This window comes from Jaculus jaculus, chromosome 12, assembly GCF_020740685.1.
Source record: "Jaculus jaculus isolate mJacJac1 chromosome 12, mJacJac1.mat.Y.cur, whole genome shotgun sequence".
Taxonomy (NCBI): Eukaryota; Metazoa; Chordata; class Mammalia; order Rodentia; family Dipodidae; genus Jaculus; species Jaculus jaculus.
The window spans coordinates 76,058,939-76,079,424 of record NC_059113.1 but is presented as its reverse complement, the minus strand read 5'-3'; the positions used below and the strand labels follow the sequence as shown (position 1 = coordinate 76,079,424).

Sequence of the window (20,486 nt, the reverse complement as noted above, 5' to 3'; positions counted from 1 at the left end):
GCTGAATGCTTGCTGCAAAGTGGAGTTATACTCTGGCTAGGATCAGAGAAAAAATCTTACTGCACATAGAAATAAACTGAAGATCCTTGTTCACAATAGCATTCCACAGTAGCCAAGATTAGAATCAGTTTCAGTGTCTCCAAAGATGAACAGATAAAAGAAAATATGGTATGGAAGACTTAAGCAGGCAAGAAGTAGAATGAAATTATATCATTTGCAGGAAATAGATGGAACCAGAGATTATCATGTTAAGCAAAATAAGTTAGACTCAGAAAGGCAAATATGACATGTTTTCTCTCATAGGTAGAATCTAGATTTTGTGTGTGTGTGTTGAAAGCAGAAGTAAGACTATTTGGGTTGGACAAGGGAACCAGAAAGTTGGGGATGGTATGTTTTGCAGTTACCTTCACCTTGCTGACACAAAGCACCCAGCCACAGCTGTTGAGAGGTTTATTTTAGCTTACAATCTAGAGAGGAAGTTCCATAATGGCAAGGGAAAGCATGGCATAAGCAGGGACTGGACATCACTTCTGCCACAGCAGGTAGAAGCAACAGCAGAGGGTGAGCCAAATACTGGCAGCAGGAAGCTGGCTCTCGTGCCCATAACTAGTCCCCAAAAACACACCTCCAGCTCCCAAACTGCTTTCAGCTGCTGTCAAGCATTCAGAACACATGAGTTTATGATGGACACCTAATTCAAACCACCATAGTATAATAAAAATTATATACACGTATGTAAGTGGCACAATGGAACCCATAATTTTGCCCAGTATCTTTTTCTGTTTGTTTTTTTGTGGGTTTTTTTTTTTTTTTTTTTTTGACAGAGAAAGGGAGAGTGAGAGAGAATGGACGCACCAGGGCCTTCAGCCACTGCAAATGAACTCCAAACACCTGTGTCTCCTTGTGCATCTGGCTAACATGGGTTCTGGGAATTGAACCTGGGTTTTTTGGCTTTGCAGGCAAACACCTTAACTGCTAAGCCATCCCTCCAGCCCCCAACCCCAGTAATTTTTTAAATGTTCAAAATAACACATTTTGGGCTGGGGAGATGGCTCAGTTGTTGAAAGTGCTTGTTTGCAAAGCCTACAGGCCCGAGTTCAACCAGGTTCAGATCTCTAGTACCCACATAAAGCCAGATGCCCAAAGTGGCGCATGCATGTAGAATGCATTTGCAATGGCAGGCGGCCCTGGTGTACCCAATTTCAAAATCAGTCTATAATAATAAACATGTTTGACTAACCCAAAATTAAGTTATGCTTGCAGAAAGAAAAATAAACAATCATATTTTAGGTTCATATGTGCAAATATTTTTATAAGTTAAGAAAAATCAGGCAGTTTATTCCAAGTTACATTAACTATCTTTTGGAGGCCAGCACACACCTGACAACCTTAAGTTTCCCCTTCAAGTTAGTCTGTTGATTCTACTAATAGTTTCAGTTCTGCCATGTGCAGTTGGAATTACTGTATAACAAATGAGAAAGGCTTAGTTATAAAGTGGGCATATGTATAGGAAAAAATTAAGCATTCATTATAATCTGCTTTGAACCTCCTTTTACACAGAATGTTGGTTATCTTTTAAAAAAAATTTTAAAGATATATTTTTATTTATTTATTAGAGGGAGAGAGAGAATGGGTGCACCGGGGCCTCTAGCCACTGCAAACAAACGTGGGACTTGGAGAATCGAACTTGGGTCCTTATGCTTTGCAGGCATGCACCTTTACCACTAAGTCATCTCTCCAGCCTATTGGTTATCTTCTTTTTTTGGAGGTTTTATTTTATTTTTTATTAAATATTTTCTTTTAAAATATTTCATTTATTAGAGGAAAAGAGAGAAAGTGGCAGATAAAGAGAATGGGCACCCCAGGGCCTTGAGCCACCGCAGACAAACTGCAGATGTGTGCTTCACCTTGTGCATCTGGCTTATGTGGGTACTGGGTATTCAAACCTGAGTCTTTAGGCTTCACAGGCAAGTGCCTTAATGGCATCTCTCCAACTGTTGGCTTTTAGTCATTTTGGCCCTTGATTGTGTAAGTAACAATCTTGTTATGTACAAGTCATTTTATGTTCCATTTTTTCCTCATTTTTCTAAGGTTTTACTGTATACATTATTTACAGTATGACTTGAATTTATAGGAGTGTGATGAAAAACAAGACCAAATTGATCGAGCGATTAGAGGAAAAAAAACTGTGGAAGAAGAACTAGAAAAGGTAAAAAAGGAAATATGTCTGAAACCAAACTGCAAATATTCAACATCACTGTCTGCTTTTATCACACTAGCTACCAGTAGACCCTACGAGTATTCTCCTGAGGAGTGTTTTTATTTTCTTTTAATATATTTAAAGTTTGCTTTTAAATTCTGGTATCAGGTGCATCCCTGTCTTCCAAGACTAGACAGGTTTGTTGAACTTGATACTTGAAGGTGTAACTTCTGTGGAGTAGCTATATTCCTTGCTGTAAACCTCCTTCCGTAGGTTAACTTCATTTTTTCTTCTTTTTGAATTTTATGCCAACTCTTACTGGGACTAGGCCATGAAGGAATGTAACAAGTATATGTAACTATAAAACTGTAACATTTTTATGACTTCTTTGTTTGTTTGTTTAAGATGGAGAGAAAGAATGGGTGTACCGGGGCCTTCAGCCACTGTAAACGAACTCTAAACACCTTTGCCACTTTTGGCGCCCAGATGGCTTACATGGGCCCTGGGGAATCTAACCTGGGACCTTTGCCTTTGCAGGCAAACTCCTTAACCACTAAGACATCTGTCCTGCCATGTTACAACTTTTACTTGATAATAATGTAATAAGTAGGGGATGGAGAGATGGTTCAGCAGTTAAAGGCATTTGCTTGCAAAGCCTGATGATAAGGATTCATTCCCCAGCACTCATATAAAATCAGATGCACAAAGTGGTGCATGTGTCTGGAGTTTACTTCTAGTGGCAAGAGGCCCTAGCACACTCATTTTTTCTCTCTCATTCATTCTCATTCTCTACCTCCCTCTCTCTCTCTCCTTGCAAATAAATAAATACAACACTTTAAAAATGTAATAATTAGAAAAGTATTTATCACAACAATTTTTGAGAAAAAAGAAGACCTTAAATATCCATTTTTAACAATAGCTGGAGAGATATTTCAAAGGTTAAAAGTGCCAGCTTGCAAAAGCCTGTCAGCCTGGGTTCAATTCCCCATTATCCACATAAAGTCAGACACAAAAGGGGTCCCATGCATCTGGCATTCATTTGTCAAAGCAAGAAGCCCTGATGCACGTATACACACACACATGCATGCATGCACATACATAAATAAATAGACCACTTTTTACATTCTTTTTGATTAACAACAATTACCTCAGTGTTTTAATGTGCCTCAAGAAAAGAAAAAGAACTAAAATTTGTTTTAGTTGCTTTATTAAGAATTTTCCTAAAGCCAGGCATAGTGGCGCACGCCTTTAATCCCAGCACTCAGGAGGCAGAGGTAAGAGGATCGCCGTGAGTTCGAGGCCACCCTGAGACTCCATAGTGAATTCCAGAAGAGCCTGAGCTACAGTGAGACCCTACCTCGAAAAACCATTTTCCTAGAAAGGTACAGTAACTTACCTAGGGTTAAAAATAATAAAGTCAGAATTTAATTTTTTTAATATGAGCTACATGGCATAAAAAACCTTATGATTTATCCATCTTATCAAAAACCATGAGAAAAGCTTTTAGTAATAGGTAATTTACAAAGCAGAACATAGTGCACAACTCCATTTGTGGAAAAAATACATATATATATATACATACATACATACATACATACATACATACATGTATTCAAAATAGAACCTTAGGGCTGGAGAGGTGGCTTAGTGGTTAAGCGCTTGCCTGTGAAGCCTAAAGGACCCCAGTTCACGGCTCAGTTCCCCAGGACCCACGTTAGCCAGATGCACAAGGGGGCGCACGCATCTGGAGTTCGTTTGCAGTGGCTGGAAGCCCTGGCGCGCCCGTTCTCAATCTCTCTCTGTCTCTTTCTCTCTCTGTCACTCTCAAATAAATAAATAAATAATGGACAAAATAGAACCTTAATTGCCACTCCCCTGGAAGGTAGCTTCTTCTAGTTTCCTTGTGTCATTTCAGATAAGTCCTACTTAGGATGCTTCCAGCCATATTATCATTTGGCATGACTTTTAACATTACCTCCATTAGGAAAGGAATAGATTATATTTAGGCAAATAGAAAACTTATAGGGCATAGCAACCCGTTCCACAATGTCCCACACGGCAGCATGGCAAGGTCATGGTACCATAGAACTGCAGTGCAGCTCTGTATTCCAGCAAGGGGTACTGCTACTCTGCATTTTTATAGAGCAGGAGTAATAAAGCATCTTGTCAGTGGAGACAACACAGGTGATTCACTATGTAGTCAGGCTTTAGAGAGTATAATTTGCAGAATTTATCTGAAATTGTATATGCCTCCTACCTGGAGACCTTGGGAGTTTGGGGGTGTTTCAACCCCAGTGCTGTGAGGAAGCTGACCTGGGCTATACCTGCTGGGAAAGAGGGAGCTCGAATTCTGACTAAATCATTGCTCAGAGTGAAGTCCAATACTCATTTTCATTTAGTTCTATCAATTGTTGTACAACAAATATCTTGAATTTTGAAAGTAGAGAATTGTCTTGAAGGATATTAATCCATGAATTACCACGTCATCTTTTTGCCTTTCCTTTTGGTGCTAGGATCAAATTGAGGACTTTATACATGCTAGGCAAGGAATCCACCACTGAGCTACATCCCCAGCCATTGCCCATTGTCACCTCTAAATTAACACTTAAAGCATTTTTTAAACTTCAGTAACTGCTTTACATTTCTATATTAAATACTTTATAATGAACATAAATTTCAAAAAGGAAATTTTATGTCAATATTAGCATTTTGTTTCTTTTATAAATCAATCATTAATATTTTACAGTGGGAAGAGATAAACACATAATTGTTATTTCTCAAAATTGATTTCAGTTTCTAAACTGTGTAATTTATTAAGATAATTTCTTATTGTAAGGCAGTATATATCTAAGCCTCTTCCTTAGATTTACAGGGAAGGCAAACAGGATGAAGGTGATTACAGAAAATTTGAAGAAATGCACCAAAGATGTCTTGCTGCAGAGCGTTCAAAGGATGATCTTCAGCTGAGACTTCAGAGTGCAGAAAATAAAATAAAACAACTTGAAATTAAGTAAGTTTGGGAAAGATTTTAGCACGTAACAATTTCAGAATTCACATGAATTTTATTAGTTATCTGCCTTTGCCTTTTGTGTTTTTCGTTTCCTTTTTAAAATTATATTCTTGTTCTTTTTTTCCTTTTCTTTTTTGTGTATACTGAATATATGTATGTGCCCATGTTTATGGAGGCCAGAAATTGATTTGAGGTCTTTCTTAGTTGCCTTCCATCTCATCCTTTAAACTTTTTTTTAACCTGACTTTTTTTTTTTTTTTTTTTGTCAAGGAGGGAATGGTTCAAAGAAGAATCTCACTCCACCCAGACTGACCTAGAACTTCCTTCTTCCTACTTCAGTCTCCTGAGCACTGGGATTAAAACTTGTGCCACCAGGGGATGGGAGGATTGCTGGAGGATGTCTGGCTAGTTGACAATTTTTATACTATATTAAATATACTTTGATCACAATCCTTTCTAATCACCTTTTTGAGTCCTGCTTTCCCATACCCTATCCACTAAATCCCTTCTTCTTTCCAAATAATCCCTCTTCTACCCTAATATTGTGTGTTTTTTTTTTCTCCATTATCTATGGTTACGTACCAAATGGGCGTAATATTATGCAAGTCCTGTGCAGGTAAGGACATTCACTGTGAGGTCATAAACACAATGGGCATGTCAAGTATCTTATTCTATGACTCAAGTACTGAAACAATGAAATAGTTTTTCATAAGTCTTTAGGTTAATTTTTTTTTTTTTTTTTTTTTTTTTTTGGTCTTTTGAGGTAGGGTCTCACTCTAGCTCAGGCTGATCTGGATGATCTGGAATTCACTATGTAGCCTCAGGGTAGCCTCGGTAGTGATCCTCCTACCTCTGCCTCCTGAGTGCTGGAATTAAAGGTGTGTACCACCACGCCTGGCTTTATGTTAATTTTTTAAATTGGTATAAAAAGTAATGTACTTAATGATGATATTTTCTTATATATAGGTCATAATGCTTTATTTTAGTTTGTCCCCTTCCCATGCTGTCTCTCCTGTATCTGTGGTTCACCCTATAGTTATTCCCTTCCTTCCCCTAAATGCTCACCCTCCTGCTTTCAAGACTTATGTATTTCATTACCCTCTTCCCTTGAGATCTCTTCCTGCCCCTTTCAAGATCTCCTTTTATAATACACACATGAACACGCACATAATTTGGCATATAGGTTCCACATATCAGAAGAAGCATGAGGCATTTGTCTTTTTGAGACGGACTAATTTTGCTTTATAATGATTTCCAGTGGCATTCATTTTCTTGCAAATGTAATGCTTTGTTTTCTTTATTGCTAAATAAAATTCCAATTCTAGCTAAAGGAGGAATATTAATTAGTTAATGCTTCTCATATCTGTTTGAACTCAGAGAGTCTTTCTGTATGTTGATCTTTTTTGTATAGTCAAAAGAGAAATTAATAGTCTTCTTCTTGTTTGAATGTTCATAAAAAGTTTTCTGCAGGCTGAATTCTCATGTATTTCCTGGAAGTTGAAGGTATAGAAAACTGTGCCCATTTCTTTCATTCATAATACTATTCTTCAATTTATCTTTGCATGTTTCTTTACTGTCCAAAGTTAACTGAAAGTCTTCCCACATTTCTTTCATTGTGAGGCTTATTTTTTGGCTGCATATTGATATTTTTCCTAAAGTATAAAAGGAAATACTTCCGCATTTCCTTCATTTTATAATATTTACTCCACTGTAAGTGCAGTCATGAACTTTAAGGTACAAGGAAAAATCAAAGTCTTCCTCATTCTTTGTATTAATGTGGTACTCTCATGTGAGTTCTCACTTATTTTCTTAGGGAAAAGCAGCAACAATTTAAGGCCACTCGACTTCTTTATATCTCCAGGGTTTCACTTTGTTAATATTCCCACTTCTTTTCTAAAAGCTGAGTAACAGTTGAGGGGTGGCTCACGTTCTCCCTTTCTTTCTTTCTTTTTTTTCTTCTTGGCAATTGCAGAACTTTTAAGATTTTATTTTGTTTTCAATTGACAATAATTGATGTGACACACACAAAAATGTTTCACTACATATACACATATTGGAATAGTCAAATAAAAATAATTAATGTACTCACCACTTCAAATTCTTATGATTTGTCCATTATAAGTAAGAATATTTAAGTCCAATTTTAATTGGTTTTGAAGTACATAATACTTTTCATAGCATGAGAGATGGAACCAAGCTACTGCATGCATGCCCTATACCACTAGGCTGCAACAGTGTCCCCTCTCAGTTCATTAGTGCTAACTATACTCGCCTTGCTGGGCTCATATTCTTTAAATTCATATTTGTCCAGTGCAAGTTTGAAAGCTGTAACTTTCTTATTTGTTACCTACATATGTGTACAAATAAGACTTCCCTTTACTGTAAGTTTATTAATGTGCATTAAGATATATAGACTATATTAACTCCTTCCTGCATTCTTGACGTGTGTGGAGTTTTTCACAAGTGTAAACATCAAAAATTTTACTTGGCCTCACATTCATTAATATCATAGTGCTCATTTTCTATGTGAGTTCTTGCATGTTAAGAAATGGGGACTATCTAAAAGGCTTTGCACTTTTCTTACTTCTGCTCTGATTGTCTTCAGTGTGAATTCTTTCCCATCTTAAGTTTTCACATATCACATGGAAGTGATGACTGGGTTAAACAGTTTTCAAACATGTGCTTTAAGCTTTGATTGATAAATTTTTTTCTTACAGTGACTTCATTTGGAGGATTATTCTTGAGTGTGAGTTCACTTGTCCACTCTGGTTTCACATATACTAAGTCTACTGTTTTTCATCTCAGTGATTTTCTGGACTGGGGTTACATACATGTGAGGCCATGCTCGGCTGCTTACTTGGGTGATTTCAACTCAAATGCTCTCTTTTTTTTCACGAAATAATTTGTTGCTATATTGTGAATGTCTCTTAGGAGTCACATAATATGTGGTTGTTTCTGGTCTCAGCATCTTGCTCAAGTTAGCATCCTTTTGTGGTCATTTATCATTTCATTAGAAACTTGCCATTTAGAAAAAAGAAACTACATATTTAATGTAATATTTAAAGCAAAGAATTTAATATAGAAGTCCCAACTTAGAAGAATGTAGAAAGAGCTGGAGAGAGAGAGCTCAATCTGGTAAAGTACTTGCTTTGCAAGTATGAGGGAGGACCTGATTTCAGTCCTCATAACTTATGTAAAAATGGCAGCACACACTTGTAATACCAGTGCAGGGGAGGCAGAGACAGGAAGATCCCTGCATTGGCCAGACTATATAGCCTACCTGGTACACTCCAGGCCAGTGGGAAACCATTAAAAAGGAGGGGGTTGTGATCAGAGAACTAAATAGATGGCTTATCAGATAAGAGTTCTTCTATATAGGCAACAGGGCCTGAGGGCACTTGAGTTCACTTTACCAGCACCCAAGTAAGCAGCTGCACATGGCCACACACTTGTGCAACCCAGTCCTATGGGGAACAGAGACCAGAAAAATCACTGGGACTCAGGAAAATGCCAAGCTTTGGAATCAGTGAGAGACTCAGTCTCAAGGAAACACACAGATGAGCCATGAGGGAGATAACCAGTGTTCTCCTCTGGATTCTGTACATGCACATGCAAAAAAAAAAAGACACACACTATTCCTGAGGAACAACATCTGAGTACTCAAACACACTCATAAAAATGCAAAAGTAGCCAGGAATGGTGGCCTTTAATCCCAGTACGCCGGAAGTAGGGGTAGGAGGATCGTTGTGGGTTCAAGACAACCCTGAAACCACACAGTGTATTCCAGGTCAGCCTGGACTAGAGTGAGACTCTACCTCCAAAAACAAAAAACAAGAAAGAAAAGAAAAGAGAAAAAAGAAGAAAGGAGAAGAGAAGGGAGAAAGAAAAAGAAAGGAAGGAAGAGTAATGGGTGAAGAAAGCCTTGGTACAATAGAGATCAGAGAACATCACTAACTATTCCCTGGAAGCATTGGCAAATATGAGCAAGTTATACAGAAAGGCAAGGTTCATGTGTGCCAAATTGTTACCATATAAAAGTTGTATATTTTAAGACTTTTTGTTTATAAGAGGTTTTTAACCAGTAGTTTTCTTTTAGTTTATTTTTGTTCAGTTTTTTGAAAAAGGATCACACTGTAGCACACTGGAACTCACTGTATGCCAAACTGATCTCAAACTCAAGGCAATCCTCCTGCCTCAGGCTCCTAAGTGCTGGACCGACGGGTGTGAACACCACACCCAACAGTGTTTTTCTTTGGCCATTATGAAATTGGTGGCATTTGCATGATTCCTCTGACAACTATTGACCAGAATGATTGATTATCTAGAATTGAAAGGAATTTTAGAAAATAAGAATGAAAATTAGTAGCATATTGATTGAAGCACATAGTGAAGTATATGTGCTTGGAAATTGTCTTAACTAATAATGCATAAATAGAGAACTCAAGAAGTAAGGTAATAACCTATGGTAAAACAAGAAGTTTACAGGCCTAGATTTTTTTTAAAGGCTATTTCTATAGTATGTAATGGGGAAATAGGCAAACAGATTTTATTTCCATTTGTGATGCAGTCGACTATTTTGATTTCTTGTGTTTATTGAGGAAGTAAAGTAATTTTGATTAGGACCTACTATATCTTTTTTACTGTTATCTCAGTTTGTTATCTTGACAAGTCCTTATACAGCTGAAGAGATGGCTTAGAGGTTAAGGCACTTCTTGCCTGCAAAGTCAAAGGACCCAGGTTTAATACCCCAGGACCCACAAAAGCCAGATACACAAGGTGGCATATGTATCTGGAGTTCATTTGCAGCAGCTGGAGGCCCTGGGGCACCCATTCTCTTTCGCCCTATCTGCTTTCCCTCCCTCTCCCCATCTCTCTCTCTCTCTCTTTCTCTCTTTCTCTCTGTCTCTCTCAAATAAATAAAGTTCCTTAAAAAATTTTTAAGTCCTTATGTAATAATTCTTAGTGTTAGTAAAAATTTGAAACTTCACATTGATTTTTCTAGATGAGTGATAACAGCTCAATTTATCTATTCTTAGTTAAGATTAATTAAGTGCATTTGGCTGGTATTATATATGTTTTGAAACCACATTACTCTGGCTGAGGAGATGTCTCATCAGTTAAGGGTGCTTGCTTACAAAATAAGCCTGGTGGCATCAGGTTCAATTCCCCAGTATCAATGTAAAGCCAGACACACTAAGTGGCACATGCATCTAGAGTTTGTTTGGAGTAACAGTAGTGTCTTGCATGCCCATACATACTCGCTCTCTCCCTCTCTCATCTCTGTCTTTCTCTAAGTTAACATGAAGAAAAAAGGAAGAAAGAAAGAATTAAAGAGTCTTTTTAAAAAAAAAAGAAACCACCTTACTCAAATGTGAAAAAAGGTGAGAATACTCAGTGAGAGTACTTGCCTAAATGAAAAGAAATGAAACAGAATGAAGAAAATTAAAGTCTAAACTGTAAAATGTAGATAGATGTCTTGATTTCTACTATAAATCATTGCTCTGTTAAGTCTTTTTTTTTTTTTTTTTTTTTTATCAGTTCCTCAGAGGAGATACTGCGTTCCCATGAAATGATTCAGAAGCTTCAAACTGTACTGGAGTCTGAGAGAGAGAACTGTGGCTTTGTCAGTGAGCAAAGACTGAAGCTTCAACAAGAAAATGAACACTTACAGAAAGAGACTGAGGATTTAAGAAAAATTGCTGTGGAGGCTCAAAAGAAAGCAAAATTAAAGGTATTTCAGGACATCTTAAATGTTTTCTTGAGAAAATCAGAGTATAGAGAGCATTTATAGAGGTATTTTTAAGGATTTTTATATGTGTGTTTGCCTTATCGTCAGATAGCACTAAATCATAATTCAGAGTGTTAGCCAGTCATTTCTATATTGTAGAACTTGGCATGCATACTAGAACCTGGTTTCCTTCTCTATACACAAAAAATTCTATTCTAGCTGTGAAATGCACTGATATGCCTGCCAAAGTAATTTAAGCAACAAATATAAAACTGTAAATCAGATACTTTATAGACTACCTTCCTGTCTTCTCCTCTATTATAGCTTCTCAAAAATTGAACATCTCTAAAACCAGTAAGAACTTGTTATATCAGTATATTTCAGGAGCCATTCCTAACTAGTCTGAAAGCACTGTGCCAGGAAGATGAGAGACAAAACTTATCTAAAAAACAAACAAAAAAAAAAAGTCTGCCCTTTTACTTTCTGTCCTCTTTCTTCCTCCTTTACTCTGTGGCTGTCTGTTTCAGATACTTTCAAGGAACACAGGCATTTCCATCAGCAGCTTTTTTACCTTTCTCTGTTTTGTATTTTTGTAAAAATAGTACACCTTATAAAGATCTGTGTTTTTAGTTCCTACAAAGGCTGTAAGGTGTGGCGCTGGTTTTTCACATCTGTTGCTGCTGCAGGAAACCCTAAGAGGTTGCATTCCAACCTGAGTCACCAACATGCATTTATTGAATGCCTTCTTCTGTACATACCCACAGCTATAGGCACTAATAAGAATTTTAAATCTTAAATGAAAAGACAGTTATATGTCATATAAAAAGAGATGTCTACTTGAGGCTGTGGGAAATCTAAGAATTGAGAAAAGAGCCACATACCAGGTATCAATTTGATATAAGACTAGAGTAATTAAGAAAGAGTAACATTGACATCAGAATAATCAAGTTGATCAATGGCACCAAATATAGCCCAGAAACAAATACAGTTTTAATGATGACTTAGTTTGTAGCGAAGGCACCATTGTAGTTCAATGGAAGATTTGTCTTTGCAGTTAATGATACTAGATCAATTAGATTCATGTTTTTAAAGTAAACTGACTCCTCCGATCACACCATTCATACAAAATAATTTGAGTTACCTTATAAACTTAAATATGAAATTTAAACCATGGAGTTTCTAGGAGAAAAATTTTGTAAGAGAGATTTCTTTAAAAAGGAAACCATCAGCCTGGTGTGGTGGCACACACCTTTAATCCCAGCACTTGGGAGGCAGAGGAAGGAGGATCACCATGAGTTCGAGGCTACCCTGAGACTACATAGTGAATTCTGGGTCAGTCTGAACTAGAGTGAGACCCTACTTTGAAAAAGAAAAGAGAAGAGAAGAGAAGAGAAACTATCAACTGGGGAGATGACTGTGTTTAAAGGCACTAACACCCACGTAAAGCCAGATGCAAAAAGTGCCATATGCATCTGGTGTTCATTTGCAGGGGCAAGCAACCTTAGTGTACCCATACACACACATGCATGCAAATAAATTAAAAACATATTTTAAAACTATTAATTATAACAAAAATTTAAGTTTATATTTTATTAAGATTTTTTTCTCCTCATCAAAGACTAGGATTAGAGCTCACTAACTTATAAGACCCTGAGTGGTTCTATCCATAACATTTCAAAAATAAGTTATAAGTGAGAGAAAATATTTCAAATACATATGAACAAATAATGGACTCATCCACAATATAGAAATGCTTACCAATTCTTAATTGTTAATATAGAGAAAATAATAAAGAAACACAGATATTTTCTTTGCAAAAATATGTTCAACTTAAATATTTTAAGAAAAAGGTAAATCAAAACTATGAGGTAATAAAACTGTATACCTACCAGAATGACTAAAATTAGAAGACTATCGATATCAAATATTTGTGAGTATATAAAGAAATTGGAATTTGCATTGATACTGGTGAGAATGTAAATCATCATATGCCAAATAATTCTGCCTCTCAATCCCATAGATGAGTTTTTAGGTTCATAAAAACATGTGTGTAAGAATACTCATAGAAGTTATAGTCAAGACATTGAAAATATCTCAAACTTCATGAATATGAGAGTGTATAAATGTTGATACATTCATGTGATGGGATAAATACAGCAATGAAAAATAATGAACTATGTTTCTAAGCAATGTGAAGCTCACAAATTTAATGTGAAAGAAGCAAGACATTGAAACACTTATATTCTATTGTTTCATTATCTGAAAGTGAAGTATAGGTATAAATGCCTAAAAGAATGGGATCAAAATAGTGATAAGACTGATAAGTGGATCAATACTAGAGAAAACTGCTAAGGGCACCTAAATCTGGGTGGTGAGTTTGTTATGTTGTTATATGGGTAAAAACTGAAATATGTTGGTAAGTTTTGCACACTTGGGCTGCGCCTTAATAAGACAGGAGGCTGCATCGTTAGTTTGATACCAGCCTGGGACAGTATATATATATATATATATATATATATATATATATATATATATATATATATATATATATATATATGGCAATTTCCATGGTACTATAGGTAATGTAGCAAGATCCTGTCTCAAAGGAAAAAAATGAATCATGCATACTTCATTGTAATTGAAAAAAAAAAAGATTTTTTTAAAAATTATGTAGAAATAGAGACATACCAACGTAGTCATGAATTTGAGAATTTTGATGAAGAGTACAGGAATTCACTATAGTCTTTTGTGTATGCTTAAAAGATCCTATATGAAATTATTTCCACATTTGTTTAAAAGCCAGTATTCTCAGGGAAATATCTTTTTGTAGCTATTTCTTTCTGTGACATCAGAGGAACTTGCTCTACACGTTCCTGGAAAAGAATATGAAAGCAGCCAGCAAGATAAAAATAGACCTGAATAGTTTGTTTTATGAAATTGTCATTTGACCTTAAAACTATTGAGCTCCTCTCAGCCCAAGGTCTCTCCTTTTTACTCCTCCTTTCTTTCTGTCCAGGCTCTTCATTTGTGACCTAAATACTCCTTTGAAATTTTGAAAATTTAAAAATTGAGTAGTTTTCAATAGTCCTACTCTCCACTGTGTGGATATTTTTCTGCAGATAAAAGACACAAAGTAATAAGGAAAGGAGAGCATTAGCTCCCTTTTCATACCCATTATTCTGAATATCACAATGAATATAAATTTTACAATAGAAGAATCAGCTGGTGCCCTTAGCCCTCCAACATCACCAACTTTACAGTTCTGCTCATGAAAATATACTAAAGGTTCTGGGGGTTGCATAAGGATTGAATATTACTACAAAAAAAAAGCTATTTATTCAATCTGAAAATGTATCTTGACAGTCTGTTCCAGGTACTGAATGGTAAACAAAACGAAACATGGAGACAGACAAACTTTAAATATATAATTACAAATTAATAAGTCCTCTTTAGGGAAAGCATAGAGCACTGAGCAAGCTTATAACAAGGAGCTTGAATGAGTTTGATAAATAACAGGAGGATTTCTAGTAGATACAATAACTGAGCTGAGTTATAAAAGTTGAATAGAAATAGCCAGGCAGGGCTGGGATGCTGGCTCAGTGGTTAAAGATGCTTGCTTACAAAGCCTGCTGGCCTAGATTCAGTTCCCTAGTACTCACCTAAAGCCAGCCACACAGTGTAGTACATGTGTTTGAAGTTTGTTTGCAGCAGCAAGAATCCCAAAACCCTGGTGCAAGCTTTCATATTTATTGATTTTCTTCTTGGTTTTTCTGTCTCTCCCTCAAATAAATTTTAAAAAGAAAGGATGAAAATAGCCTATCAAACAGATCATGTGTAAAGAGACCTAAGAATGAAAAGGCATAGTAGTGGGAACAAAGAGGTGAGTAGCGGTCCCTCAAACACATAAAAAGGTCAGCAGGGAACAGGTTGTCATTTAAGAATTTAGAGCAAGTATATCAAACTATTGGTTTTCTAAGTGGCAGTAGAGAGTTAACTAGCAGGTAAAGTTACATATCCAAAACTCAGGTGCATACATCTATTATGTGTAGGAGACAAAGTTACTGAGAAATGCTGGGCTTTTTGTTTTCTAAATGAAATATTAGAACCATAGCTTCTCCAATGGAGATTGAGAGACAGAATAACAAGTTCATATAGAAATTTTTAAAACCTTACCATTTAAAAATATTTACAAATTATTAGATAGCAACAAGGGAAGCAAGACCTCAGAAATTTCCCATGGTAGTAGTAGACACAAAATTAGTAAGTCTAAGATTGTTTTTCTGGATCTAAATTAATAAAATCTTCACTTTATTTGTATATTATTTGAGGTTGAGAAAACATATTTCAGAATTTTGGGTCAAATGGCAACAGTTTTAGCTGTGATAGATGTTAATAACAAAAAGTTTGTTTTATGTTCTTGTGGTTGGCTTTGCTTCATATTTTGGAAATAGTACAGTTGAATACTTTATTCTTTCTACTTCAATTTGTAGATTAGCCATATTTAATAAATTACCAGAAGCCAAGCTGGCTGTTGCTCTTTTGAAAACGTACTACTTTAAATGTCACAAGATGAACATTCTTTACAATATTTCTTTAGTGAAATAAAGGTGACCTGAGAATCCACCAAAGAAGTCAGACCACCTTATAGTCTTTCTCCTCCAGGTTTTTCTTCTGAAGCTTGGAACATAGAAATTATGTCAAGAAACTACTTTCTCCATGCATATAAAAAAGGCAGTTCATTATATACATGTGACCAAACCTGAATAAGGCAGCCAAACAGAACATGTGTAAGAGACCTAATAATGAAAGGCGTAGTAGCAGGAACAAAGAGGTGAAGAGAGTAGTGGTCCCTCAAACACATAGAACCAAACCTGAACAAGGCAATCAATGCATATTCCACATGAGATACTAATTTCCAAAGTCTTGGTAAAACAAGAAAATCAACTCAAGATGGACAAACCCAATTCAAAACAAAGAACATAATACACCAAGCCAAAAGAGCCCCATCTAGGACAGCTAGCCCCATAATGGAACCCTCCATTTCAAACCTAGAGGAAACACCAGCAATAGATCACCAAAATGATGCTATGACAAGTACATTCAATAAACTTAATGAGGCCATGAACAAAAGGATGGAATAATTAGTTGAGAACTGAAATAAAAAAACACAAAAGAATTTTAGCCATGGTTGAATCAAGAAAATCAACAGAAACAATTTGAAAGTGAGTTCAAAGCATGGCTGAATGAAACAGAAACAAATCAGCAAAAATAACTTCATACATGCCTCAAAAAAAAATTGAAGATTGTCAACAACTTGATAGAAGAATAAAGTAAATGGAGGAAAACCATTGAAAAATGATGTCCATGGGCAATGGAATAAACACAGTGAAGAATAATCAAATGCAGGAATGAACTCCTATAAACAACTAGCAAGTCTAACAAATGAAATTGAAATTCCACAAAGAGATAGAGATGCTGGAAAAAAAAAAAAAACATAATAGACAACAATGATATAACTCTTTAAAAGCTCCTAAGAAAGCCTTACCATCATAGTAGACCATATGGAGGATAGACCCTCAGAACTTGAAGACAAGCCAGAGGAAATAGTCTAGCAGTCCAATGATAAATTCCAAAACACATATGAACAGAATATGAGGGAAATGTGAAACACCTGAAAGAGGCCAACTGTTTGGGTCATTGGCATATAAGAAGGGAAAGAAATACAGACTAAAGGCATAGAGAACGTGTTCAGTAAAATTATCGAAGAAAATTTCCCTAACCTCACAAAGTACAAGAGGCACTCAGAACACCAAATGGAGAAAACCAGATAAGAAATTCCTTATTTCACATTATAGTTAAAACTCTCAACACTGAAAATAAAGAAAGGGTTCTAAAATCTGCAAGAGAAAAACAGCCTGTGACATAAAAAAAAAAAAAATTAATTCATCAGAATCAGCTCTGATTTTTCAGTGAAAACTCTAAAAGACAGAAGGGGTTGGATTGGAGCATTTCAAATCCAAAAAGACCCATGGCTGCCAAACCAAAATTATCCCTCAATAATTGAAGCTAAAAGAAAAACTTTCCATGATAAAAGACAGCTATATGGTTATATGAGCACTAAGCCAATCCTACAGAGAATATTTCATATAATAACCCAAACTGAAGTCATGAACAATCACACTCAAGCATCAACAAGAGGCAAAAATAACCATGAGTAGAACAGACATAAAAGTATATAAAGTTCAAGAAAACACCAGACTCCACAAAGCCTCCAACTTGACAGGGATTAACTTGTACCTCACAGTTACAACTCAAAGCATCAGTGGTTTCAGTTCCCCAATCAAAAAACCCAGGCTTTGGGCTAGAGAGATGGCTTAGCGGTTAAGCGCTTGACTGTGAATCCTAAGGCCCCTGGTTCGAAGCTCGATTCCCCAGGACCCACATTAACCAGATGCACAAGGGGGTGTACACATCTGGAGTTCTTTTGCAGTAGCTGGAAGTCCTGACATGCCCATCCTCTCCCTCTGCCTCTTTCTCTCTGTCACTCTCAAATAAAGAAATAAAAATAAACAAAAATAAAACAGGCTTAAAAAGCTGGATAAGAAAAATGGACCCATCCATTGTGTTTACAGGAAACCCACTTTACTAATAAAGATAGATAACTCCTTAGGGTAAAAGGATGGACAAAGATATTCTATGCTAATGGAAATGAGAATCAAGCAGGGTGGCTATACCAATATCAAACAAAATAGACTTCAAGCCAAAAGTAAACAAAAGAGATAAAGATGGCTACTTCATACTCATGAAAGGAACATACAAGAGTATGTTGCAAAACCTATATATACCAAACACAGGAGCACCAGCTTTTATAAAGCAAATTGTGTCAGATAATAAAGCAAGAATGGTACACAATGAAGGCAGAAGGAAGTTTATGGCAATAAATGTTTTCATTACAAAAACAGATCTCAAGTAAACAGTTTAGCCGTCCAACTGAAGGCATCGGAAAAATATGAATTATCCTAACTGAGTAGAATCAGATATAAAGAAATAATCCAATCAGATCAGAAATCAATGAATTGGAAATAAAAAAATAAAAACTGATGCGTAAGAGAGCTGGTGTTTTGAAAAATAAACATGATTGATAAGCCCCTACCCAATTTGATCAAAAAGAAAAAGAGAAGGCTCAAATCAACAAGATGAGAAATGAAAAGGGAAATGTTACAACAGACTCTAATGAAATTAGGAGTATCATCAGGGTCTATATTTCAAAGATCTGCACTCCACAAATTGGAAAACCTGAAAGAAATGGATGAATTCCTTAGCTCATACTATCTACCAAAACTAAACACAGATGAGATAAACCATCTGAATAAAAGCATAATGTCAAATGAGATTAGAGCTGTAATTAAAAGCCTCCCAACCTACAAAGAAAATTCCAGCCCAGATGGTTTCACTGCTGGTTTCTACCAAACCTTCATTAACGAACTAAGACCAATTTTTACTAAGTTATTCCAAACATTTGGAAAGGAAGTAACTTCGCTCCCTGATTCCTTCTGTGAAGCTTATACATTAATACCAAAACCAAAGACACAAGAAGAAAACTACAGGCCTATATCCCTGATGAAATTAGACCCAAAAATTCCCAGTCAGATTCTTACAAACCAAATTCAAGAACACATCAAAATCGTCATCCACCTCTTTCAAGTAGGTTTCATCCCAGGGATGGAGAGTGGGCTGTACAGAAATCGATATACATAATACGTCACATAAACAGACTCAAAGTCAGGAATCACATGACCATCCAAATAGATGCAAAAAAGGGCTTTGACAAAATTCAACTTCCCTTCATGATTAAAGCACTAGAGAAGATAAGAATCGATGAAGGGCCCATATCTCAACATAATAAAGACAACATACAACAAACCTAAAGCCTATATAAAATGGGGACAACTTGTGCTCATTTTGGCAACACATATTAAAAAAAAAAAAAATGGGACAACTTGAAGTATTCCCAATAAGGTCTGGAACTAGGCAAGGGTGCTCACTCTTACCACTGTTTTTCAACATAGTACTTAAGCATAGTAGCTCGAGCAGTATGACAAGGGAAAGACACAAAAGGGGAAAAAAATGGAAAGGAAAAAGACAAACTAGCCCTATTCACAGATAACATGATTCTATACTTAAGAAGAAGTCCAAAAACAAGAAGTGATAAATGCTTCTGGCAAAGTGGCAGATATAAAATCAACACTCAAAAATCACTACCCTTCATATATATCAATGACAACAATATGGAAAAAGAAATTAGGGAAGCTGTCCCATTTACAATAGCCACACCAAAAAAAAACCCCAAAAAGTCAATGGGCTGGAGGGATGGCTTAGCAGTTAAGGTGCTTGCAAAGCCAAAGGATCCAGGTTCAATTCCTCAGGACTCACATAAGCCAGATGCACAACGTGGATGTATTAGTCAGGGTTCTCTAGAGGAACAGAACTGCTAGAATGAATTACATTAAAAAGGATTAGTTTACAGTAATCCAATAACAATTGCAGACCCAAGAATCAAGGAACCCAATAGCTGCTCCTTCCTCATGACCAGATGCCTCTGCAGTCCTGATCCAGCACTGATGGCCTGGAGGCTTCCTGAGGAGCTACTGGTTTTCAATCCACATTGGTCTTCAGCTGCCACTGGTCTTCAGTCAGCACTGGTCTTCAGTCCATGCCAGAAGGCAGCAAGCAGCTCCAGCAGCCAAGTGGAAGGAAGGGGTTCTTCTCACCCAGAATTTCCTTATATAAAATTCCCATCTAACAGGGGCCTCCAACTCTGAGGAAAGGGCTTACTCTGGGAGAAAGACTTCCTCCTTCAGTAAATCCTTCCTGGAGGCAACCTTAGGGACCTTCCTGAAAGGAATTTATGTGGATTACTAAACAGATGAAGTTGACAACACTTTTAACCATCACAGTGGCATATGCATCTGGGGTTCATTTGCAGTGGTTGAAGGCCCTGGCATGCCTATACATTCCTTTTCTTTCTTCCTTTTTTCTCTCCCCCCCCCCCCAGTAGAATAAATTTAAAAAAATAAAAGATTAAATACCTTGGAATCTCCCTACCCAAGAAGTAAGAGAACTGTACAATGAAACAAAATCTTTGAAGAAAAAACTAGAGAAAGAGATGAGAAGATGGAATGACCTTCCATGCTCATGGATTGGAAGAATTAATATTGTTTAAATGACCATCCTTCCAAAAACTGTACATGAGTTCAGAGAGAGTTAAGAGATATGAAGGAGAATGAAAAAAAAGAGAACCATTGGATATATGCCTAGGAGTGCTGGGTCATATGGTAGATCAAGCTTTAGCTGTTTTAGGAACCTCCACACTGTTTTCCACAATGGCTGGACCAGATTGCATTCCAACCAGCAGTGTAGAAGGGTTCCTTTTTTTCCACATCCCCGCCAACATTTATGATCATTTGTTTTCATGATGGTGGCCAATCTCACAGGAGTGAGATGGAATCTCAATGTAGTTTTAATCTGCATTTCCCTGATGACTAGTG

At 36.4% G+C, this 20,486-nt stretch overlaps 1 protein-coding gene across 11 annotated transcripts in view; it reads left to right on the top strand.

The window, feature by feature from the left end:
* Positions 1 to 20,486, top strand: part of Sclt1 (sodium channel and clathrin linker 1) — a 222,541-nt gene that overhangs the window by 145,788 nt on the left and 56,267 nt on the right. For 9 of the 11 annotated variants that reach the window (XM_045131671.1, XM_045131667.1, XM_045131669.1 and 6 more), the window contains 3 exons: positions 2,135 to 2,209; positions 5,065 to 5,210; positions 10,749 to 10,941. In XM_045131671.1, coding sequence (XP_044987606.1) covers positions 2,135 to 2,209; positions 5,065 to 5,210; positions 10,749 to 10,941 — 414 coding nt within the window. The remainder of the gene's footprint in view (positions 1 to 2,134; positions 2,210 to 5,064; positions 5,211 to 10,748; positions 10,942 to 20,486) is intronic. The other 2 variants (XM_045131674.1, XM_045131672.1) reach the window with 1 other exon arrangement.